The sequence below is a fragment of the Thalassophryne amazonica genome, chromosome 9 (genome assembly GCF_902500255.1).
Source record: "Thalassophryne amazonica chromosome 9, fThaAma1.1, whole genome shotgun sequence".
Taxonomy (NCBI): Eukaryota; Metazoa; Chordata; class Actinopteri; order Batrachoidiformes; family Batrachoididae; genus Thalassophryne; species Thalassophryne amazonica.
In genome coordinates this window covers 24,571,242-24,596,273 of record NC_047111.1, presented here as the reverse complement: position 1 = coordinate 24,596,273, position 25,032 = coordinate 24,571,242, and the positions used below count along the sequence as shown (strand labels likewise).

Genomic DNA, 25,032 nt, shown 5'->3' with positions numbered 1-25,032 from the left:
AGTCCACCCACCACTGTAATCATATCTTAGATCTTGTTCTGACTTATGGTATGGAAATTGAAGACTTAACAGTATTCCCTGAAAACTCCCTTCTGTCTGATCATTTCTTAATAACATTTACATTTACTCTGATGGACTACCCAGCAGTGGGGAATAAGTTTCATTACACTAGACGTCTTTCAGAAAGCGCTGTAACTACGTTTAAGGATATGTTTCCTTCTTTATGTTCCCTAATGCCATATACCAACACAGTGCAGAGTAGCTACCTAAACTGTGTAAGTGAGATAGAGTATCTCGTCAATAGTTTTACATCCTCATTGAAGACAACTTTGGATGCTGTAGCTCCTCTGAAAAAGAGAGCTTTAAATCAGAAGTGCCTGACTCCGTGGTATAACTCACAAACTTGCAGCTTAAAGCAGATAACCCGTAAGTTGGAGAGGAAATGGCATCTCACTAATTTAGAAGATCTTCACTTAGCCTGGAAAAAGAGTCTGTTGCTCTATAAAAAAAAGCCCTCCGTAAAGCTAGGACATCTTACTACTCATCACTAATTGCAGAAAATAAGAACAACCCCAGGTTTCTTTTCAGCACTGTAGCCAGGCTGACAAAGAGTCAGAGCTCTATTGAGCCGAGTATTCCTTTAACTTTAACTAGTAATGACTTCATGACTTTCTTTGCTAATAAAATTTAACTATTAGAGAAAAAATTACTCATAACCATCCCAAAGACGTATCGTTATCTTTGGCTGCTTTCAGTGATGCCGGTATTTGGTTAGACTCTTTCTCTCAGATTGTTCTGTCTGAGTTATTTTCATTAGTTACTTCATCCAAACCATGAACATGTCTATTGGACCCCATTCCTACCAGGCTGCTCAAGGAAGCCCTACCATTATTTAATGCTTCGATCTTAAATATGATCAATCTATCTTTATTAGTTGGCTATGTACCACAGGCTTTTAAGGTGGCAGTAATTAAACCATTACTTAAAAAGCCATCACTTGACCCAGCTATCTTAGCTAATTATAGGCCAATCTCCAACCTTCCTTTTCTCTCAAAAATTCTTGAAAGGGTAGTTGTAAAACAGCTAACTGATCATCTGCAGAGGAATGGTCTATTTGAAGAGTTTCAGTCAGGTTTTAGAATTCATCATAGTACAGAAACAGCATTAGTGAAGGTTACAAATGATCTTCTTATGGCCTCAGACAGTGGACTCATCTCTGTGCTTGTTCTGTTAGACCTCAGTGCTGCTTTTGATACTGTTGACCATAAAATTTTATTACAGAGATTAGAGCATGCCATAGGTATTAAAGGCACTGTGCTGCGGTGGTTTGAATCATATTTATCTAATAGATTACTGTTGGGAAAGTGTAGTGACACGGACCCACAACAGGGGCGTAAATGAACGGACAATGGAAGGAGTCAAATTATAACACTTTACTGGTGTGAATGTCACAACCAAACACAGCAGAATCAGAATGTGCAACAGTCAATTAATAAAGGTGTCGTGTGGGCAGGCTCGACGATAGGAGACGCCCGTCTGGAAACGAACCGGAACCACACGATTTCCACCGCCACCTGAACCCGAGGAATACTGGAGCCGCCAAGTTCCGGAGTCCCCAGGTGGCCACTTTCCCGGAGTGTCGGATCTGGTACTGCTGGTAGAAAGCAAAAGACAGTCAAAGGGTGGGTGTGTGAACACCCAGTAACAATGGTGGGAATGCCACCTCCACCTCTCACTCAGCGCGTTGCAGCGGTCTCAGCTGAAAAGGAGCGCTGTCTTGCACAGCCTCCGCAAAAACGACCGGTTCTCCTGCAAACACTCACAATAATAGATTTATAGATCTCACAAAAGGGCTGAGAGTATTACCTCCAGATGAAGATGATATCTCGGCAGTTTGGTGGAGGTGTCTTCCTGCTTTTATACCAGATGTGGATTGGATGATTAGTGACAGCTGTCACGGATGATGGGTGACAGCTGTCACCATGGCTTGTTCCTGAGGCGGCAGCGCCCTCTCGTGCCTGAAGCCCGCACTTCAGGCAGGGCGCCTTCTGGTGGTGGGCCAGCAGTACCTCCTCTTCTGGCAGCCCACACAACAGGACCCCCCCCCCCTCAACGGGCGCCTCCTGGCGCCCGACCAGGCTTGTCCGGGTGGCAACGATAGAAATCGGCCAGGAGGGCCGGGTCCAGGATGAAGCTCCTCTTCACCCAGGAGCGTTCTTTGGGTCCATACCCCTCCCAGTCCACCAAATACTGGAAACCCCGGCCCATTCGACAGACGTCCAAGAGCCGGCGAACTGTCCAAGCCGGCTCCCCGTCGATAATACGGGCAGGAGGCGGCGCTGGACCGGGTGCACAGAGGGGTGAGGTGTGATGCGGTTTTACCCTGGAGACATGAAAGACCGGATGGATCCGCAGTGAGGCCGGGAGTTGGAGCCGGGTCCAATGAAGCGGTCCTTCAATTTGGGGGACTCGACCTGGAGAGGAATGTCCTTGGTGGAAAGCCACACCTCCTGCCCGGGCTGGTAAGTAGGGGCCGGGGACCGTCGACGGTCTGCATGGGCTTTAGCCCTCGTCCGGGCCCTCAACAAGGTGCGTTAGTGAGGCCGAACGGCATGACCAGGTACTCAAAATGACCTAACGGGGTGTTAAATGCCGTCTTCCATTCGTCTCCCTTCCGGATCCGAACTAGGTGGTATGCGTTCCTAAGATCCAACTTTGTGAAGATTTTGGCTCCATGCAGGGGGTTGAACACTGAATCCAACAAAGGCAACGGGTATCGGTTGCGAACCGTGATCTCGTTCAGCCCCCGATAATCAATGCATGGACGAAGACCGCCATCTTTTTTTCCCACAAAAAAGAAACCCGCTCCCATTGGAGAGGTGGAGTTACGGATCAGCCCGGCAGCTAAGGAGTCCCGGATGTAGGTCTCCATCGATTCGCGCTCAGGTCGGGAGAGGTTGTACAGCCTGCTGGACGGGAACTCCACGCCTGGCAACAAATCGATGGCACAATCATATGGACGGTGCGGGGGAAGAGTGAGTGCCCGATCCTTGCTAAAAACGTCAGCAAGATCGTGGTACTCAACCGGCACCGCCGACAGATTGGGGGGTACTTGGACCTGCTCCTTCGCCTGTGAACCGGGAGGAACCGAGGATCCCAAACACCTCCGATGGCAGGTTTTGCTCCACTGTACCACTGTACCAAGGTGCGCCACACCCGACGGCATCTCCGCAGGTGGGCCTGGACCGAGGGCACACCGACCTCTCCCTCCACCAAAGGAAACAAAGGGGGCTGGTACCCCAGACACACCTCGAATGGGGAGAGGCCGGTGGCAGAGGACACCTGGCTGTTATGAGCGTACTCGATCCAGGCCAGATTTTCACTCCAAGCCGTCGGGTGTGCGGAGGTCGTGCACCTGAGGGCCTGCTCCAACTCCTGGTTGGCCCGTTCGACCTGTCCGTTAGTCTGCGGGTGATACCCAGACGAGAGGCTTACAGTGGCCCCCAGTTCCCGGCAGAAACTTCTCCACACCTGCGAGGAGAACTGGGGACCGCGATCCGAAACGATGTCTGTTGGTATCCCATGCAGCCGGACAACATGGTGGACAAGGAGATCCGCCGTCTCCTGGGCCGACAGGAGCTTCGGGAGGGCCACGAAGTGGGCCGCCTTGGAGAAACGGTCCACTATCGTGAGTATGGTGGTGTGTCCCCGGGACGGCGGGAGGCCCGTGACAAAATCCAGACCGATGTGGGACCAGGGGCGGTGAGGCACAGGAAGTGGCTGTAGAAGTCCCTGTGCCTTCTGGTGGTCAGCCTTGCCCCTGGCGCAGGTGGTGCAGGCCTGGATGTAAGCCCGGACATCAGTCTCCAGGGACGCCCACCAGAAGCGCTGCCAGACCACTGCCACGGTCCTACGCACCCCTGGGTGGCAGGAGAGTTTGGACCCGTGACAGAAGTCCAGGACGGCAGCCCTGGCCTCTGGTGGGACATATAGTCTGTTTGTCGGTCCTGTTCCGGGATCCGGGCTCCGTGCCAGGGCCTCCCGGACGGTCTTCTCCACGTCCCAGGTCAGAGCAGCCACGATAGTGGACTCCGGGAGAATGGGTTCCGGTGGATCCGACAGCTCGGTCTTGACTTCCTGTTCATGCACCCGGGACAGGGCATCCGATCTTTGGTTTTTGGTCCCGGGGCGGTAAGTGATCCGGAAGTCAAAACGGCCGAAAACCAGTGACCAGCGGGCTTGCCTGGGGTTCAGTCGCTTGGCGTTCCTGATATACTCCAGGTTCCGGTGGTCAGTGAAAACCGTGAAAGGCACTGACGCTCCCTCCAGCAGGTGTCTCCACTCCTCAAGGGCCTCTTTCACCGCAAGGAGCTCTCGATTGCCCACGTCATAGTTCCGCTCTGCTGGGGTCAACCTGCGGGAAAAATAGGCACACGGGTGAAGAACCTTATCAGTTTCTCTGCTCTGGGATAGCACGGCTCCTATTCCCGAGTCAGAGGCGTCCACTTCAACCATGAACTGGCGACCAGGATCGGGCTGCACCAAGACCGGTGCAGTCGAGAACCGGCGTTTCAACTCCCTAAACGCGGCTTCGCACCGACCCGACCAGGTGAAGGGAACTTTTGGTGAGGTCAGGGACGTCAGGGGGCTAACAACCTGACTATACCCCTTAATGAACCTCCTGTAGAAATTTACGAAGCCGAGGAACTGTTGCAGCTTCCTACGGCTTGTCGGTTGGGGCCAGTCTCTCACCGCTGCGACCTTGGCCGGATCCGGGGCGACGGAGTTGGAGGAGATGATAAACCCAAGGAAGGACAAAGAAGTGCGGTGAAACTCACACTTCTCGCCCTTCACAAACAACCGGTTCTCCAACAACCGCTGCAGGACCTGACGTACATGCCGTACATGGGTCTCAGGGTCCGGAGAAAAGATGAGTATATCATCCAGATATACGAAGACGAATCGGTGCAGGAAGTCCCGCAAGACGTCATTAACCAAAGCTTGGAACGTCGCGGGGACGTTAGTGAGGCCGAACGGCATGACCAGGTACTCAAAATGACCTAACGGGGTGTTAAATGCCGTCTTCCATTCGTCTCCCTTCCGGATCCGAACTAGGTGGTATGCGTTCCTAAGATCCAACTTTGTGAAGATTTTGGCTCCATGCAGGGGGGTGAACACTGAATCCAACAAAGGCAACGGGTATCGGTTGCGAACCGTGATCTCGTTCAGCCCCCGATAATCAATGCATGGACGAAGACCGCCATCTTTTTTTCCCACAAAAAAGAAACCCGCTCCCATTGGAGAGGTGGAGTTACGGATCAGCCCGGCAGCTAAGGAGTCCCGGATGTAGGTCTCCATCGATTCGCGCTCAGGTCGGGAGAGGTTGTACAGCCTGCTGGACGGGAACTCCACGCCTGGCAACAAATCGATGGCACAATCATATGGACGGTGCGGGGGAAGAGTGAGTGCCCGATCCTTGCTAAAAACGTCAGCAAGATCGTGGTACTCAACCGGCACCGCCGACAGATTGGGGGGTACTTGGACCTGCTCCTTCGCCTGTGAACCGGGAGGAACCGAGGATCCCAAACACCTCCGATGGCAGGTTTTGCTCCACTGTACCACCAGCCCGGACGGCCAATCAGTCCGGGGATTGTGTTTCAACATCCAGGGGAACCCCAGAATCACACGGGAGGTAGAAGGAGTCACAAAAAACTCAATCTCCTCCCTATGATTCCCTGACACTACCAGAGTTACTGGTGGTGTCTTGTGTGTGAGTAAAGGGAGTAGGGTGCCATCTAGTGCTCGCACCTGCAATGGTGTAGGTAGCGCCACCAGAGGGAGCCCTACCTCCCTGGCCCATCTGCTGTCTAACAGATTCTCTTCTGACCCTGTGTCTACCAGTGCTGGGGCCTGAAGGGTTAAATCCCCACTAAGGATTGTAACTGGGAATCGTGCGGCAATATGTGTGTGTCCCACGTGAAGTTTTTGGCCCACCCTAAGCCCAGTCTCTAGGGGCGGGCGTTGGTGTTTAACCGTTCGGGGCAATCGCTCAATTGATGCTCCATTGAGCCACAAACAAAACACGCCCCGCGTGGAAACCTCCTCTGTCTATTAGGTGGTCTAAATGTGGCCCTGCTCGTGTCCATAGCTTCGTCAGCAGGGGGAGCTGTCGCCCCACGGGACGTAGAGGCCAGGGAGCGTGGGAAGGACGGACCCTTCTCGGACCCGGAGGGAAGAGGGACGGCGCGCGCCCGGCCACGCCCTTCGTCTCGTTCCCGACGGCGTTCCTCCAACCGATTGTCTAACCGTATAACGAGATCAATAAGCCCATCTAATTCCCGCGGTTCATCCTTGGCCACTAGGTGCGCCTTTAGGACTGACGACAGTCCATTTACAAAGGCGGCGCGGAGCGCAGCGTTATTCCAGCCGGACCTCGCAGCCGCGATGCGGACGTCGACTGCATAAGCGGCTGCACTCCGGCGTCCCTGTCTCATCGACAGCAGCACAGTTGAAGCGGTCTCTCCCCTGTTAGGGTGATCAAACACAGTTCTGAACTCCCTCACAAACCCAGTGTATGTGTGAAGGAGCCGTGAATTTTGCTCCCAAAGCGCCGTAGCCCAAGCGCGTGCCTCTCCCCGAATCAGAGTGATCACATAAGCTATTTTGCTTGCGTCTGACGCGTACATGACGGGACGTTGTGCGAAGACGAGCGAACACTGCATAAGAAAGTCCGCGCACGTCTCCACACAACCTCCGTACGGCTCAGGAGGGCTTATGTATGCTTCAGGGGATGGTGGGAGGGGTTGTTGGACCACCACTGGAACATTAATATCTAGCACAGGATCAACAGCAGGAGGAGCTGCAGCAGCGCCCTGAGCGCTCGCCGCCACTTGCGCGGAGAGAGCCTCCACCCTGCGGTTCAGGAGGATGTTTTGCTCGGCTATTTGATCCATTCGAGCCGTAAAGGCTGTGAGAATATGCTGTAGCTCACCAATCACGCCTCCTGCAGATGCCTGCGCTCCCTGCTCTCCCACTGGTTGTTCAACAGCCTGGTGACGGCCCTCGGAGTCCATGACGCTGGCCGAGATATCCTGTTGGGAAAGTGTAGTGACACGGACCCACAACAGGGGCGTAAATGAACGGACAATGGAAGGAGTCAAATTATAACACTTTACTGGTGTGAATGTCACAACCAAACACAGCAGAATCAGAATGTGCAACAGTCAATTAATAAAGGTGTCGTGTGGGCAGGCTCGACGATAGGAGACGCCCGTCTGGAAATGAACCGGAACCACACGATTTCCACCGCCACCTGAACCCGAGGAATACTGGAGCCGCCAAGTTCCGGAGTCCCCAGGTGGCCACTTTCCCGGAGTGTCGGATCTGGTACTGCTGGTAGAAAGCAAAAGACAGTCAAAGGGTGGGTGTGTGAACACCCAGTAACAATGGTGGGAATGCCACCTCCACCTCTCACTCAGCGCGTTGCAGCGGTCTCAGCTGAAAAGAAGCGCTGTCTTGCACAGCCTCCGCAAAAACGACCGGTTCTCCTGCAAACACTCACAATAATAGATTTATAGATCTCACAAAAGGGCTGAGAGTATTACCTCCAGATGAAGATGATATCTCGGCAGTTTGGTGGAGGTGTCTTCCTGCTTTTATACCAGATGTGGATTGGATGATTAGTGACAGCTGTCACGGATGATGGGTGACAGCTGTCACCACGGCTTGTTCCTGAGGCGGCAGCGCCCTCTCGTGCCTGAAGCCCGCACTTCAGGCAGAGCGCCTTCTGGTGGTGGGCTAGCAGTACCTCCTCTTCTGGCAGCCCACACAACAGATTACAATTTGTTCATGTAAATGGGGAATCTTCTTCACAGACTAAGGTTAATTATGGAGTTCCACAAGGTTCTGTGCTAGGACCAATTTTATTCACTTTATACATGCTTCCCTTAGGCAGTATTATTAGACGGCATTGCTTAAATTTTCATTGTTATGCAGATGATACCCAGCTTTATCTATCCATGAAGCTAGAGGACACACACCAATTAGCTAAACTGCAGGATTGTCTTACAGACATAAGGACATGGATGACCTCTAATTTCCTGCTTTTAAACTCAGATAAAACTGAAGTTATTGTACTTGGCCCCACAAATCTTAGAAACATAGTGTCTAACCAGATCCTTACTCTGGATGGCATTACCCTGACCTCTAGTAATACTGTGAGAAATCTTGGAGTCATTTTTGATCAGGATATGTCATTAAAAGCGCATATTAAACAAATATGTAAGACTGCTTTTTTGCATTTACGCAATATCTCTAAAATTAGAAAGGTCTTGTCTCAGAGTGATGCTGAAAAACTAATTCATGCATTTATTTCCTCTAGGCTGGACTATTGTAATTCATTATTATCAGGTTGTCCTAAAAGTTCCCTGAAAAGCCTTCAGTTAATTCAAAATGCTGCAGCTAGAGTACTGACGGGGACTAGAAGGAGAGAGCATATCTCACCCATATTGGCCTCTCTTCATTGGCTTCCTGTTAATTCTAGAATAGAATTTAAAATTCTTCTTCTTACTTATAAGGTTTTGAATAATCAGGTCCCTTCTTATCTTAGGGACCTCATAGTACCATATCACCCCAATAGAGCGCTTCGCTCTCAGACTGCAGGCTTACTTGTAGTTCCTAGGGTTTGTAAGAGTAGAATGGGAGGCAGAGCCTTCAGCTTTCAGGCTCCTCTCCTGTGGAACCAGCTCCCAATTCGGATCAGGGAGACAGACACCCTCTCTACTTTTAAGATTAGGCTTAAAACTTTCCTTTTTGCTAAAGCTTATAGTTAGGGCTGACCCTGAACCATCCCTTAGTTATGCTGCTATAGACTTAGACTGCTGGGGGGTTCCCATAATGCACTGAGTGTTTCTTTCTCTTTTTGCTCTGTATGCACCACTCTGCATTTAATCATTAGTGATTGATCTCTGCTCCCCTCCACAGCATGTCTTTTTCCTGGTTCTCTCCCTCAGCCCCAACCAGTCCCAGCAGAAGACTGCCCCTCCCTGAGCCTGGTTCTGCTGGAGGTTTCTTCCTGTTAAAAGGGAGTTTTTCCTTCCCACTGTCGCCAAGTGCTTGCTCACAGGGGGTCGTTATGACCTTTGGGGTTTTTACGTAATTATTGTATGGCCTTGCCTTACAATATAAAGCGCCTTGGGGCAACTGTTTGTTGTGATTTGGCGCTATATAAATAAAATTGAATTGAATTGAAATTGAGATGTGATAGACCTCCCTATGGAGACAGCCAGGGATCACCCTCACCCAATATCCAAGCTATCTCAGTTGGCTTCTTTCAATGCAAAGGAGCAGTGGCTCTACTCAGCATCCTTCCCACATATTCAGGCTTCTCACCCTGAACCTGAGTGTAAGCCCAGATAACCAATGGAGGAACTTCATTTCTGCCACTTGTATCCAAGCTCATGGTCTTTCTTGATTACATGAGGTCATGATATCATGAGCTCAGGCTCTTCTGTTTCTGTTTGATTACAGTGTTCCAAATCATCCTGTCTGTGACTGTTTAGTCAGAAATAATAAAATAATATACACAAAATGCCTTTGATAATGCCATTTTTCACATAAATATAAGATACAGCATCATGATGTCATAACTGTGAAGCGCAAGTAGGACATATGGGGACATTACCAAGCTTACTGAGGTGGGGTGGATGCACCAATTTTTATCATTATTGTTTTCTAACACTTTGACCATTTAGACTGGACTACTTTGTTTTCATGTGGTCACATCACTGTCGTGTCTTCTGTTTGTGTTCTGCTGTGACCAGGGTGAGTTCCTGAACTATGACATCTTGCTGGGTGTCAACCAGGGAGAAGGCTTGAAGTTTGTGGATGACAGTGAAGGAGAAGATGGGATATCTGCAGCCTCATTTGACTACACCATCTCTAACTTTGTGGATAATCTCTATGGATACCCAGATGGTTAGAGTCTTTCCTGCTTTATCCTTAAACAGCACTCTTACACACATGGAGGGAGTGTGTAAGCTGTTCTTTTGTGTTAGGTTTGGAGTGTGTGATTATTTGCCATTTGTGTCATAGCATGGGTTGGTGCACATAGTCATTGTCTTTGTATAATTTTGTAATTTTTGGGGGAAATTTGGTATTCTCCAAACTATACATTTTTAGTAAACGTATGAAATGAGGAATCCAAAAAACAATGTTCTCTCTTTTTTTTCAGCTGTTATTATGGCCACCACCTTGGATTTCCAAAATTGGCAACCTTCAGGAAGTACCTTTTCCAAGGTGGCCACCATAACAATCTTTGAAAAAAAAGGAAACATTCTTTTATACTCCTCATTTCATGTTTTCTAAATATGTATGGTTTACCAAATCTCTCAAAAACAAAAATTAATAAAATTATAAATGCTGACTATATTTTGGTATATCACAGCATTACTAGTTTTGCACTACATGACTCCTTTAATAATCTTATTTGAGCAAGAATTTAAACTGGACTATTTTCATTCTCAAATCTGCTTCTTTAAAGTTAAAATCTGGATGTAAGCTTCATGAATCAAAGTTTTGTGCATAGTTTTAAACATTAAGGCTTAAACAAGTGTGCAGCCCAAAAGGGTCCCTGGTTCACACAATGCAATCACATTTCAACCATTTCCACAAGTGATAAATTATGTTTCCATGTGAGAATGACTTTATAACCCGTTACAGCTACTGTATAAGAAAAGCATTTAATAGATGTTTTGACCTATGTGCACAGTGCAGTAGGACAGGGAAAAAAGAATAATAGCTAGAAAGGCCACCTCTCTCTCTCTCCAGCTCTGATCATCACAGCCTCAGAGATGCACAGTGTTATTTTTCATTATTTTGTCTGTGCAATTTGTCATTGGCAACATCAAAAAACATTTCTGGCCTGGTGGTGTTTTGTAGCGTTATAGGGGAATAACTGATTGTGTAATCCATATCATGGCACACTATCACACCAGTGATGACCCATTACATTGGTGTACTGCCCCCCCCTCCCCCATTATGATATACAAGTAAAGTCACAGCAAATAGTTATTTATGACATTCCATGGTACTTTATAGGCACTGTCATTGAAAACAATGAGACCGGGCAACACATTGAAAGCAAGTCTTAAAAATTGCAATACCCACCTGACAAAATATCACAGTGGCTTTTAAACCAATATAACACTGTCATCTGCATAAGGTTGTATATTTAGAAATGCCTCAAGTAAAATCATTTTAAATGTTACAGCTAATGTTTCATGTAGCATTGCACTCTGACACTGTTAAAGTCTTTTGTGTGTGTGTGTGTGTGTGTGTGTGTGTGTGTGTGTGTGTGTGTGTGTGTGTGTGTGTGTGTGTGTGTGTGTGTGTGTGTGTTAGGTAAAGATATCCTGAGGGAAACTATAAAGTTCATGTACACAGATTGGGCTGACAGGGACAACAGCGACATGCGCAGGAAGACACTGCTAGCTCTGTTCACAGATCATCAGTGGGTTGCCCCAGCTGTCGCCACAGCCAAGCTGCACGCCGAGTTCCAGTCACCTGTTTTCTTCTACACCTTCCACCACCACTGTCAGACTGAAGCAAGGCCAGAGTGGGCTGACGCCGCCCATGGAGATGAAATCCCCTATGTGTTTGGGATCCCCATGGTTGGAGCCACTGACCTGTTTCCCTGCAACTTCTCCAAGAATGATGTTATGCTCAGTGCGGTGGTCATGACATACTGGACCAACTTTGCCAAGACAGGGTTAGTATGAAGACAGTCACTCATTTCCCCTCTCATATGTCACTCATTGACTGAAGAATGCACAGATTTTATTGGCCGAGTAGTATTACCTGTGATGATGTATAATACATGCAACTGATGTGCGGGTTTCCTGGTCTGCTATTCCAGAGCCATAATGGCTAGAAAACCTGTGACAGTTAAAACTTTTGTTAAAAAAGTAATTCTCAATAATTTATCGATTATATGTCCAGGTCCCGACAGGCTGACATCTGGGCCTGGTCTTGGTCTATGGTTCCCCTTTTATTGACCCTAGTTCCAGAGCCTGGGATAATGTTGTTTCATCAGTATAATTATGACCTGCTTTACTTACATCAGGAGACCTCAGATTGAGTGTTCCAGTTAACAGTTACCAAATGCAAATTCAACACTTGGATTCAACTCTTAACACTGCAAAAACTGTCCCTCTCAGAATAAGACAAATAATCCGAAATCTAGCCAAATTGTCTTGTACTAAGCAAAAAAATCTGCCATTGCGGTAAGAAAAAAATTACTTGGTTAGAATTCTCAAAAGTAGCAACATGTCTAGGCACTGAATAATTAAAATGTGCATTAAAATTAGACAGAATTTTTACTTTAAGATTTAGCCTCTGTCTTTAAGACAGAGGCTAAATCTTAAAGTAAGGAAAACAGTCTTGTTTCTTTGCTTGGATGATTTGAAATCCATTGCCTTTCCTTGTTACTGGTTAAATACAGCTTGATATTAGCTGGAAAAACTTAAGAAAAAGTGAGATACATTTTCCCAAAATAAGACATTTTTTCTTATGTAGAAAATGCTTGACAAGATTATTTTTCTATTTAGACAAAAATTAATTCAAATTTTCTTTAAACGAGTCTTTTTTACTTTCTTAGATATCAGTTTTTGCAGTAAACCTTTTATCTGCTTAATTTCCCAAAGCGTAATGAGGAAACAGGTCACACCTTGTCCTGATACTGCTTGTGAATCAGTTGTTCAATTACTTATACTTATTACTTATGGCGAAACTGGCTGTAATTCCTAAACGGTTAAAGCCATATTTATAATCTCCTTGAATTGAAGATGAAAGTCTACACCAGAAGCACACCTTGATCTTGATCAACTCTACAATCACCAGCCACTTTATTAGGTACACATTGCTATTCAGAACTGCCTTCATTCTTTGTGGCGTAGATTCAACAAAGTGTTGGAAGCATGACATGATGGCATCACAGAGTTGTCTATTCAACCAGTCTGTCCATTCTCCTCTGACCTCTGATATCAACAAGGTATTTTTGTCCATACAGCTGCCGCTCACTGGATAGCTTCTCTTTTTTGCACCATTGTCTGTAAACCCTAGAGATGGTTGTGCCTTTAAAATCCCAGTAGATCAGCAGTTTATGAAACTGCTGTTTATGAAACTGAAAACAGGTGAAGATCTGTGAGCAGCAATATGGTTTCATGCCGAGAAAGAGCACTACAGATGCAATGTTTGCTCTGAGAATACTGTTGAAGTACAGAGAAGGACAGAAAGAGTTACATTGTGTGTTTGTGGACTTAGAAAAAGCTTATGATAGGGTGCCAAGAGAAGAGTTGTGGTATTGTATGAGGAAGTCTGGAGTGGCAGAGAAGTATGTTAGGGTAGTGCAGGACATGTACAAGAATAGTGTGACAGCGGTGAGATGCGCAGTCGGAATGACAGACTCATTCAAGCTGGAGGTGGGATTACACCAAGGATCAGCTCTGAGTCCTTTCTTGTTTGCAGTGGTGATGGACAGGTTGACGGATGAGATCAGACAGGAGTCCCCATGGACTATGATGTTTGCAGATGACATTGTGATCTGTAGTGAGAGTAGAGAGCAAGTTGAGTCTAGTCTGGAGAAGTGGAGATATGCTTTGGAGAGAAGGGGAAGGAAAGTCAGTAGAAGCAAGACTGAGTACATGTGTGTGAATGAGAGGGAGCCCAGTGGAATAGTGCAGTTACAAGGAGTAGAAGTGGTGAAAGTAGATGAGTTTAAATATTTGGGGTCAACTGTTCAAAGTAATGGAGAGTGTGGTAGAGAGGTGAAGAAGAGAGTGCAGGCAGGGTGGAGTGGGTGGAGAACGGTGGCAGGAGTGATTTGTGACTGAAGAATATCAGCAAGAGTGAAGGGGAAAGTTTACAAAACAGTAGTGAGACCAGCTATGTTGTATGGTTTAGAGACGGTGGCACTAACAAAGAGACAGGAGGCAGAGCTGGAGGTGGCAGAGCTGAAGATGTTGAGTTTCTCTTTGGGAGTGACAAGAATGGACAAGATTAGGAATGAACATATCAGAGGGACAGCTCAGGTGGGACGGTTTGGAGACAAAGTCAGAGAGGCGAGATTGAGATGGTTTGGACATGTGCAGAGGAGGGACCCAGGGTATATAGGGAGAAGGATGCTGAGGATGGATCCACCAGGCAGGAGGAGAAGAGGGAGACCAAAGAGGAGGTTCATGGATGTGCTGAGAGAGGACATGCAGGTGGTTGGTGTGACAGAGGAAGATACAGAGGACAGGGTGAGATGGAAACGATTGATCTGCTGTGGCGACCCCTAACAGGAACAGCCGAAAGATAAAGAAGAAGAAGATCAGCAGTTTATGAAATACTCAGCCCAGCCCCTCTGACACCAACAACCATACCATGTTCACAGTCACTTAAACCCCATTCTGATGTTCGATTTGAAGTTCAGCAAGTTGTCTTCAACGCGTCCAAATACCTAAATGCATTGAGTTGCTGCCATGTGATTGGCTGATTAGCTATTTGTGTTAAGAAGCAATTGAACTGTGTACCTAATAAAGTGGCTGGGGAGTGTGTTTTGGGGGTCACAGGGGCAAATATAGCAAATGTTTTGTCTATATGCTTTCACAGTTGAGGATAAATATGTTCAACTGAGTGTCTTTTTATTCCTTATTGTCATATTGCTCTGTTTTCCAGGGATCCGAACCTACCTGTTCCTCAAGATACCAAGTTTATCCACACTAAGCCGAACCGCTTTGAGGAGGTCATCTGGACCAAGTTCAGTTCGAAAGATAAGCAGTACTTGCATATCGGGTTGAAGCCTCGTGTCAGAGACAACTACCGGGCCAACAAGGTGGCCTTCTGGCTAGAGCTGGTACCACATCTCCACAGTCTCCATGAGGAAATCGTTAGCTCCATCACAACCCGTCTGCCACCTGGAGGCACCAACCACTGGAAAGGGCCAGGCACCCGCTCCACCCGGCACCCTGTAATCTCTACATATCCGCCTGATCCTGAGCCCGATGGGTCAGAGAGACCACGGTATTCTCCCTTCCCAAGTGAGACTCGGGATTACTCTACAGAACTGAGTGTAACAGTAGCTGTTGGTGCCTCACTCCTCTTCCTGAATGTGCTGGCCTTTGCCGCACTTTACTACAAACGGGACAAGCGCCATGAACTTATGCAGAGACGCCATCGCCGGCTGTCCCCACAGCGTGGCACCACGATGGGCATGGGAGTTGGAATGGGAGTAGTAGGTGCCCCGCCGCACAACGACCTGGCCCTGAGTCAGGAAGAGGAGCTGATGTCATTGCAGATGAAGCAGCAAAGAGTGGAGCTGGAGCACGGAACGCCCATCCCTTCCCGTGGTATCCATGGTGACCTGGAACCTCTGCGGCCTCCTGTGTGCCCTCCAGATTACACGCTAGCCTTACGGCGAGGACCAGAAGACGTGCCACTGATGACATCCAACACCATCACCATGATCCCCAGTACCATCAGCAGCATGCAGACCCTCCACCCCTTCAACACTTACCCCCCAGTCCCAGCCCCCACTTCCACACCTGTCGCCAGTCACAGCAACAATGCCCTCCCACACCAACATTCCACCACCCGTGTATAGGACATGGCACAAACTCTGGTACCCAACTCTGGGCACAATATGCTTACTCCCCCCCCCCCCCCCCCATACAAACTCTCGCTCACGTTCACCATCACCTGTTTTTAATCACTATCTTTTCTCATTATGCCCTCAAATAAAGCTGCAGTTTGTAAGATTTAAAGCAATGAAATCCCACAGAAATGTCATTATGAATAAATTAAAACATATATATGAAAGAGTTTAGACAAAAGCTTGTTTACAGATTATTTGGCAACACTCCAACACAGCTCCAACAGTTTATATATCTGTTGTCGGGATGCGAGTTGCAGCTCCGCCTTCTGATCAACTTGGCGTGATGCGTGTGTGTTACCACATCAGCAGGAAACTATGTTTAACACACAACACAAATAGTCAGTTTTATTCATATCACTGGGCGAAAAGGCTCTGGCAGCATGTGGTCAAACAAGCAATCTGTCACAAATGGTGATGTGTTGAAACTTACAAATTGCAGCTTTAAAGGTCCAATCTGGAAGTGTACTTTTAACCATTTGGAGGCCCACGTGGACTAGCTGTCTGAGCTGTGGGCAAAACGCTGGATGCTAAATTAGCAAGACCTCTGCCAGAGTAATACTGAAGCGGTATTACTCGCTCTTAGCCTCAGAGGAGGAGGAGCTTTAAACATGGGTGCATAGATCTTTGTGGCTTTGATAACTGGTGTGCCGTGCATTGTGCAAAAACATTTGCAGTAAATGTGTACAGGCAAGCAAGCGGGTGAAGATGAGTGAATGAGTGAGTGTGTACAGGCAAGCGCCAATTACTAAACCAATGTGTGACACAAATGTAGGCGAATGGCTGGTCAAAAGATGGAGGACGAGGTGGGCATGAAGAATCTGCAGTGCCACAGAACAGTTTGAGGCTTTTGTTTTTTCTTCCTGTCCCATTTTGCATGTCTTTCAGAATGCATTAGCACTACAGCACCACCTATAGTTCCCATGTTGAAGTGCAATCTTTGTGTGCTGCCATCACAAAGAACAAACTACAGATTCCCAGTCACAGGCAAATCCATGTCCACGCAGAGTAAGAACCATCCATGAGGTTAAATCAGTAGTCTGAGTGTCTTTGTCTATTCATATTTGTGATGTCATAAAGGATGGTTTTGTCACAGACACACATGGCGATATGTGTGAGCGATAAGGACCATTATATGATCCACCTCTATCAGTTGGTGGAAATAATAATTCTGGTTTGCACTTCTATTCTTAATCTACGTCATAATCTAAGTCATAACGTCATAATTCTACAGATTACTCAGGTTCCGTGTGTTCGGGTATGAGCAGCCAGTCTGCTGTGTGGGAGTCTGATCCTGTCAGGTCTCAGAAGCTAAGCAGAGCAGCTACTGGTTAGTGTTTGGATGAGAAACCGCTTCGAAAGACCAGGGGCTGTGTGTGTTTCTCCAGGCAAAGTTAAAGTTGCATCAGGAAGGGCATTCAGCATGAAATTTGTGCCAAAATCCCAATGTGGATCTGTGCTGGGCCCACTGTGGTGACCCTGAACAAAATAGGAGCAACAACAACAACTGTGTTCAGGTACCAGATTTTGTTGGAGATTTGCAAGCTCTGCGTTTTTGAAAAGTGCATACAAGAGTCAAAATAGAAAATAAATGATTCAGTTTTTCTAGAAGCGACCATGGCAGCCATCTTGAACTTTAAAAAAATGGCACTTTAACATTTGAGGTTTTCAATATCTCGGCTTCTACATGACCTAGGACCTTCATTCCAGTGGCTAAATACACATTTTCAGGGCCACGGAATCCAGTGGTGCCAACTACACATATGTACATGTGGGCAAAGTCATGTTTGTGGGTGGCCATCTTGGATTTGTATGTATGAATTTGCTCCATGTGCACTTTTGTAATTAGCACCACTGGATTCCTTGGCAGCAGCACGCTGGCTTAGTGGTTTGCACTGTTGCCTCACAGCAAGAAGGTCATGGGATTGATTGCCCTTTCTGTGTGAAGTCTGCATATTCTCCCCGTGTTTGTGCAGGTTCTCCCCAGGTGCTCTGGCTTCCTCCCACATCCAGAGACACACAGGTTAGGTGGATTGGAAACTTTAAATTGTCCGTAGGTGTGTGTGCAGGTGTGAATGTGTTGCTTTGTCTATATGGGCCCTGCGACAGTCTGGCGTCCTGTCCAGGGTGTACCCTGCCTCACACACCATGACTCCCCCCCACCGGGACCCTCAATTGGACTAAGCGGGTATGGAAAATGGATGGATTCCTTGGCCCTGAAAATGTCTATTGGAGTAAAGGTCCAAGGTTATCTAAAAGCTGAGATAATGGATAAAACTTTCATTTTAACAAATCCAAGATGGCCGTCATGCTTCCAGGAACAAAGAGTCATGCATTTTCTGAGTGGCTGTTGTTAACACTTTCCAAAACACTATTGTTTTACTCAACTCCACAAAATTTCAATGAAATTGCATAACCAACTGGATTAAATATCCAAACCTCAATCAGATCTGAATTCTTTAATATTGCAAACTGACCAGTAAGATCCTTTAGGGTAAAAATACCTTTCCCCACATCATAACACTGCACAGATCATTCATAAACCTTTATTGTGATTACATTAAAACTTACATATCTCTGCCTGCTAAGTAATTAGCAGGAACAAAATGTAGCAGCTCCATTACATTCTTTTTGGATTCTTACAACACTGACAAAGTGAAGTCTATTATGATCTAATCTAATAGCAAACCCACGGGTAGCACTGCTTCCACAAGAGCTGTTGCTTTTTCTATCATAAGCAAGTCAAACTCATGAAGAACCTTCTTAATGGCTACCAGGTGTGGTCCGGAAGTATGTGTTAGCACCATGTGTGGCTTCATGTACCACACTACAGGACCAACTTGGGTTCTGAATGGCAACCACGCAGGTAAACAGCTGGTCTATCCTCACCTCTTGAAAGTAATCATCTATCTACTGTAGCCAGGTGATATGTTTGGGTCCCCTTGGACTTTTCCAGTTGCAACTGAACCTGCATGCTAGTTTGTGGCCAAAATATCATATTTGACATGTCCTTACAATTCAAGTGGTACTCCTCATCTGAGTCTCGCTAAGGCTAGTATCTCACTGGGCTGTGAGTGTTGGAGAATACTTGGAGACACAATATTGTGACAAACCACAGGAAGTAGTGACAATTTTAGAGTTGTAATCTCACTGAATTAGTACTCCCAACACGTTAGAGCATGTCCGCCAACTGTCATCTGGACTGGTGGCGAAAACTGGTCCAAAAATCGTAAGCAGGTCGCACACATATTGCGCATGTGCTGCTGGAATGCTGCGTGGCACTCTTGGGAAAGTTGTGGGACATTTCACGAAAATCCCGCGCGGCTCCCAAGCTGTTGCAGCCCAGTGAGATACGACCCTAAGTAACTGTTCATTTGACAAAAGGTCATTCTAGCGTTGCCCAGTGAGGCTCCGAAGAGACCTAGTACCAAAGACATCCAGTCATTGCCTTAGGTCACTGGTTAGCATCCAAGTCTCACAACAATACACAAAGACGGGAAGCACCAGGACCCTAAAGACTTGGCCTTTCTTTCTCCCGAACACATACCATCATCGCCAAACACCTCTGTCCAGCCATTGTTAGTTAAACCACTGTTGGTTAAGTCTGGTCAGTGTGATATGCCGTCTCCCTCCTGCCACTCACACTGCAATGATACAGTGCAACAAAGAAATTACATTAAATCTGGCACCAAAAGTTGCAACCGTTCAGTCTGCCCAAAACCAACTGATCCTTTGGAAATCACCAATATTGGGCCATAATAATAATATTCGAGACATCCCTCCTTTATACTCCTACATTAATTTTTCTAATCATTTCCAGATTGGGGCTTCAACTGTTGGGCATTCCAGGAAATCTTAGTCTTGTGGGTTGGAACCTGGAATCCAGGCTGCCCATAAGATCTCACTGCATCTCCGCCACAGGCTCTCATTACGTCCATTGTTTTTCATCCATTATCTCGTTGTCTGTGCTTCTCTTTTTGCAGCCTACGCTCTTTCCTCTGCATCTGCCCTCGTACCGCTTTGCATTAAATCATCATAATCGCTTCATGGCATCATCACGTCTTCATTCACTCTAGACTCTTTTTTTTTCCTTTTGGAGTCTTTTATACAAAAAAACAAACCCACACACAGACACACACACACACACAAATGTAAATGATGTATTATTAATAAATTGTAAGGATATGAATGAAAAAAAACAAGATATTCTGATATCTCATTTTTACCAGCATTCTTGGTGCCAAGTACTGTGATAAAGTTCCTCTTTCACGGGCGTCCAGTGGATCGCCTCCAGAGGTCCATCCTGACTGTATCCTACCAACAGAATTGCCACCATAAAAAGTGCCAACCCCATCACCTTTCTTTTGGCTCCACCCCTTTTTATTGTTTTTATGCTGGTCTCAAAGTAAAATCATTCTATTTTCATGATTTAAAAAAAAAAATCTGTTTTATTAAGTTGTCTGGTTGTTTACATTTTTTTACAGACGTCTTTATTATTATTATTATTATTATGCTCTGTTCAACTCATTTTCACTTCCTGTTTTAATATCAGCTGCACTTTGTGGTACTTCAAACGGTACTGGGGGTGAGTATTGTGTAAAATTCTGATTATAACAAAGAGAGTAAATATTATCTTTATTTTTTTGCCCTTATTTTTCCTCCTAACACTGAGGCTGTGCTGCAAACTACCACAAAAACTGATGAAAGCTTTTCTTATTTCTTTTTGCCGTCTCCTTTTTTCCCCTTTGTTTTTGCAGCTGTGAGGTTTGCACAGCTGAAGTCTCTCGAGCTCACCTGAAGATAGCACTTTTTAAATTAATTACTATTATTATTATTATTATTATTATTACACAAAAGATGAGAACTTTACTCTGAATAAGGTTTTTGTCTGTGGCAGACGTTAACCACATGCTTCACGTGTTTGAAGACTGCCTGACAGTTGTCGTTTTTTTTGTCTGCTCTTTGGTTTTGCGGCTCTCCCTCTCGTGAGCCGGGAGAACGGCTGAGATCATATTTGTGACCATCAAGAAGGTGAAAAAGCCTCGAAACATTTGTTTCACATCTTTTGCACAATTGAACACAGAGACGGGGGATTGGGTGGTGGTTGGGGGTGGTGGGGGTCCACACTCTGGACAATTCCGAATAAAACCAGTGACATTATCGAATCACTGGACGGTGATTCAGCGATGATGATGGTGATCTGCCGGTACACGAGGGGACGCTTTGTGAAAGCCAGAGTTTCAAAAGAAAAAAAACAGATCTTAACGACAGACATTGCTCATCCGCCATATATCACAAAACCACGATGCGTGGGATGATCTTCTCATGCATCCTGTCGACTGAGGATGGCGACCCCTCTGGATCCATACTGCAGTCCCTCACACTGGACTGCAGAGCGCCGAGACGGCAACAGATCAAAACCCACGTGTGAAACAAACTGTACATTTTTAAGTGTAAGAGAACAAACTGCAATTTGTAAATATTATGTTTGTCATTTGGTTTGAGCGATTGGCCGGATCTTTTCTTTGTGGCAACAGGTGCAAGTTTTGATGATTTCCATTATTGTAGCACTGATGCATTTGTTTGTCACTTATTTCTAACATCTTAAAGGGGTCATATTGTACTTTTTCCCCATTAAGCTAACAGAGGTCCTCAAAGTGTCTTAAAAGCAGATATTAAAAGGTCAAGTTCACATTTTACATCTTATTTATAATAAGGCATTTTATAGTAGGTGTGTTAGATGTGTATTCTATCATTTGACAGACGTTTGTATGTTTTTTTGGGAAAAAAAATCACCAGAATTGCATCTAAGTTAACCCCAGAATTGCTCTTAAGGAGTGTGTTTTGGAAAAGGTCAAGGTCACTGGGGTCTAACCCCCCCATTCCAATGTTCACCAAACAAGCGTTGGGGTCATGGACACTGGGGTCAAAAGTCAAAATGTAGGTTTTTCACTCAGAGGTAGGTTCTGGAATTGCCCAGCCAGGTTGAATTTACCAAAGGTCCCTCAGTGGGGTCAAGGTCATGATTGCTGATTTCAAACAAACTTTGTATGTCAGTCAAGGTTGGCCACAAAACTGCCATTTAAAAAAATTATTTTGGAAATGTCAAGATCAAGGAATTAGATTTTTTTTTTAACCAATTTGAGCGTCATGTGGCACACACTCAAGTAGATACCAGAATTGCAGTGAGTTCAGCCAGTGGTCAGTCATTTTTGTGAAGGTCATGATAATTGGGGTAAAATGTCAGATTGCCATCACCGTTACTGTCTTCATGCCTGTAGGTACCACCTGAGAATAAATACACTGAGCTCACTGTATTTTGTAAGCATTTTGTACCATTAACAATTAAATAGCAGGCTGCTAGCATTATTTTGTTGCTATTTTGAGGATGCAGCAGATTTTTAACTCCCAATATTATTGCCCGATTCACTCCCATTCATTCTTACCTCAAATAACGGTTCAAAAAAGAATTTCTCTGAAACGAAGTAATCACTAAACCTGATGGAGCACAAAGAAGCTCAACTCCGTTAACAGTGATTTGTAGGATTTGGAAAATCTTAGAAATGCAGAGAGAGAATGAATAGTAAAAATCCCCCCCCCCCCCCCCCCATATTTGTTGACGCAATAAAAAAATCCAATCATCTTATAACTCACTAAATAAAAGGAGCATAGAAAGAGAACAAACTTTGATCAGATTAACCCAAAAAGCAAGTTTGCTTTGCTCATACGCCAGTAGTCCTGTTATGCACCTGCTGAACACTGCCACCTGCTGGATACCTCTAGGCTTGTACGGAGTGATCTTATCATCACATGCATTACGGAAATCAGCAGCAGGTGTTGTTGATTTCACATATAACTTGAAATAAGTTCGTCTGTCGGTTTATTTCACTTCCAAAGCGTCTGTCTCCTTCTTTAATATGACGAGGGTTGTAAAGAAAGAGAACATTTGAGATTTGTAGCCAAAAATTAAACGTATTCTGTGTATGTGTGTATGTGTGTGTGTGTCTATACATATATAGACACACACACTGTGGGATGTTAAAGGATGTTTAACATAAAACTCTGGCCATATTTACCTTGAATTTAAAGAAACTGCACAATATGACTATTTTAAAGGCAAATTTCTTTAGATTACATACATAAATTCATCTGTTAAAGCAATTAATCTGCTAATTTAAAAAAAAATTACAGCATGAGGTCATTATCAATATAATAATGAAGGCTCATGGGCACTAATATCCTCAATCAATGACCTGAAATTTGACTTGGAAAAACTAAAGAAAATCTGAATAATAATGTCCCAAACAATCCAAATGATCAAGCCGGGAGTTTTACTGAGTTTTACATCAGTGTGTCTGATGCATTTTATGTTTCTGAAGTTGGAAACAACTTCTTTAAAACAATGCTACAAGCTCAAATTTTCTTATGTATGAAAGTAGCAGATTATATTCTCGCTGCCCTCATCTGTCAAAACTCTTACATCAAAAACTGTTTTCTCTTCAGCATTTTGCTGTTTCCGCTCCTCATGTTTCCCAAATTTTCAAAGTCACTCAATTTCCAAATCTGTATTTACCAGAACAATTTTTTTTTTTTTGGCCATTTTTCTCATCATCAGGCATCTCTGTGGCTGCCCAAATCTGACCAAAAATATCAGCGCTTCAAGTTCAGGTCAATGCAGTGTCATAGGTCTGTCTGCTCACATGACCTTTACTAAAGCGTTTGGAACCAGAGGATATAAAATTTGACATTTTAATGTCTTGTATATGTGAACACGTTTCACATCCAGAACAAAAATGAATATGTGGTAATCTACAGGCTAATCTGGGCCCTTGACCACTTGAGATAATGTAGCAAAATAGAAACATCTGACACTGTTTCATCAACTGCAGTTCTAGCTTGTCAGCAACATTAATCCTTTAAATGTTTGTTTTTTTTAAGCCAAAGAACTGCTGCAGAGAAAATGCACAAAGGAAAGCAAAAGGGCATTCAAGAATTTGGTCAAAAATAACTTTATTAATAAAAAAAAAAACTGTTGTTTAAAATGTGTTTGAAATCAAACACATTTAGACCTATGCCCTTACTGCTGTGAGTTTTTAATTGTATGTATGTTATATTGTTTTTTATCATTACTGTCATGCTGTTAAACCCACGCTGTGGGTTTAACAGGCTGTGAAATCATTTCTGTGTTTATACGTAGTCTTTTTCACACATTAATCATTGTGGTTTTGCTGCTTTTTTACAAATCTGTCCACACGTTCTGAAATTATTGAACTCGAATGGTGCCCGAAGGTTTGTGAATCCTTGCGTTATTGCAAGTCTTAATTTTAGATAGATAGATAGATAGATAGATAGATAGATAGATAGATAGATAGATAGATAGATAGATAGATAGATAGATAGATAGATAGATAGATAGATAGATAGATAGATAGATAGATAGATAGATACTTTAATGATGCAAAAGGAAATTTTGAAATGACGCCAAATTAAAAAAACAAAAACAAATCAATCTTCTTTATATAAAAATTCTAAAATAATACCCTTTAAACTCACAGTAAAAAATAAATAAATCTCTATGATATGACATAAATAAAATAAAATTATGAAAGCCAAAATGATGGTGTGTGATGGTGATGGCATCCTTAGTGTAACACAAGGAAATCATCACTTTTACAGCCAGTTTTCTTCAGACAAGTAGGGATGGATACACAAACATCTCTTGGACTTCATTTACATCAGTCTTTAAGAAATGATAACAGTGTGGTACTGTGTGTTATCTGCCTTTTTGTAATATTTCAAAATCAAGATGTGTTATAGTTCACGGGGTTCACAGTCCTTCCATCACTGCCATATCTGAATGCTGCAAGTTTTTGTTGAACTCGCTTTTGAAAACAGTACATTACAAAAATTGTATTGTTTTTATTTTATTTTTATTATTTTATAAAACAAAGGTTTTATGGAAGCACATTCACCGAGTTCATCTGTTTACACTGCAGTTTCAATGTTGGCTTTAGTTAAAAACAAGAATGAAATATATATATATATATATATATATATATATATATATATATATATATATATATATATATTAAATGATCCAAATATCTTCTGAGTTCAACATTTCAGAGTTGACTGGAGAAATGAAGGCATGCACCTGTTTGTGTTTCATTTAGTCTGATTCAGAGAGACTGTGAGAGAGCATAACCACCAGAAAGAGGTAGAAAGTACAAAAGATAATATTTCTATTTGAAATAGAGGCTATTACACACTGTATGTGGTGTATCTGATCTGGAAAACATTAAAAACATTCTTAAACAATTGAAGTCATTGAGCTTCTTCAGTAT

General features: G+C 44.7%; 1 protein-coding gene and 2 long non-coding RNA genes across 3 annotated transcripts in view; 1 reads left to right on the top strand and 2 right to left on the bottom strand.

The window, feature by feature from the left end:
• The window catches only part of LOC117516915, a 28,131-nt gene extending 14,841 nt beyond the window's left edge, over nucleotides 1-13,290 (bottom strand). Inside the window, exons 1-2 of the long non-coding RNA XR_004562571.1 lie at nucleotides 13,278-13,290; nucleotides 542-547 (exon numbers count right to left, since the gene is read on the bottom strand). This is a non-coding gene — a long non-coding RNA (uncharacterized LOC117516915). The remainder of the gene's footprint in view (nucleotides 1-541; nucleotides 548-13,277) is intronic.
• The window catches only part of nlgn2b (neuroligin 2b), a 233,898-nt gene extending 218,040 nt beyond the window's left edge, over nucleotides 1-15,858 (top strand). Inside the window, exons 8-10 of the mRNA XM_034177805.1 lie at nucleotides 9,822-9,975; nucleotides 11,401-11,767; nucleotides 14,716-15,858. Of these exons, the coding sequence (XP_034033696.1) occupies nucleotides 9,822-9,975; nucleotides 11,401-11,767; nucleotides 14,716-15,640 (1,446 nt within the window). The 3' untranslated portion in view covers nucleotides 15,641-15,858. The remainder of the gene's footprint in view (nucleotides 1-9,821; nucleotides 9,976-11,400; nucleotides 11,768-14,715) is intronic.
• A 2,094-nt stretch (nucleotides 15,859-17,952) lies between these two features.
• On the bottom strand, nucleotides 17,953-24,736 carry LOC117516914. Its single transcript, XR_004562570.1, has 3 exons — nucleotides 24,399-24,736; nucleotides 20,381-20,385; nucleotides 17,953-17,965 (listed from the first exon to the last, which is right to left on the bottom strand). It is a non-coding gene; the product is annotated as an uncharacterized LOC117516914 (long non-coding RNA).
• Nucleotides 24,737-25,032: the final 296 nt, after the last annotated feature.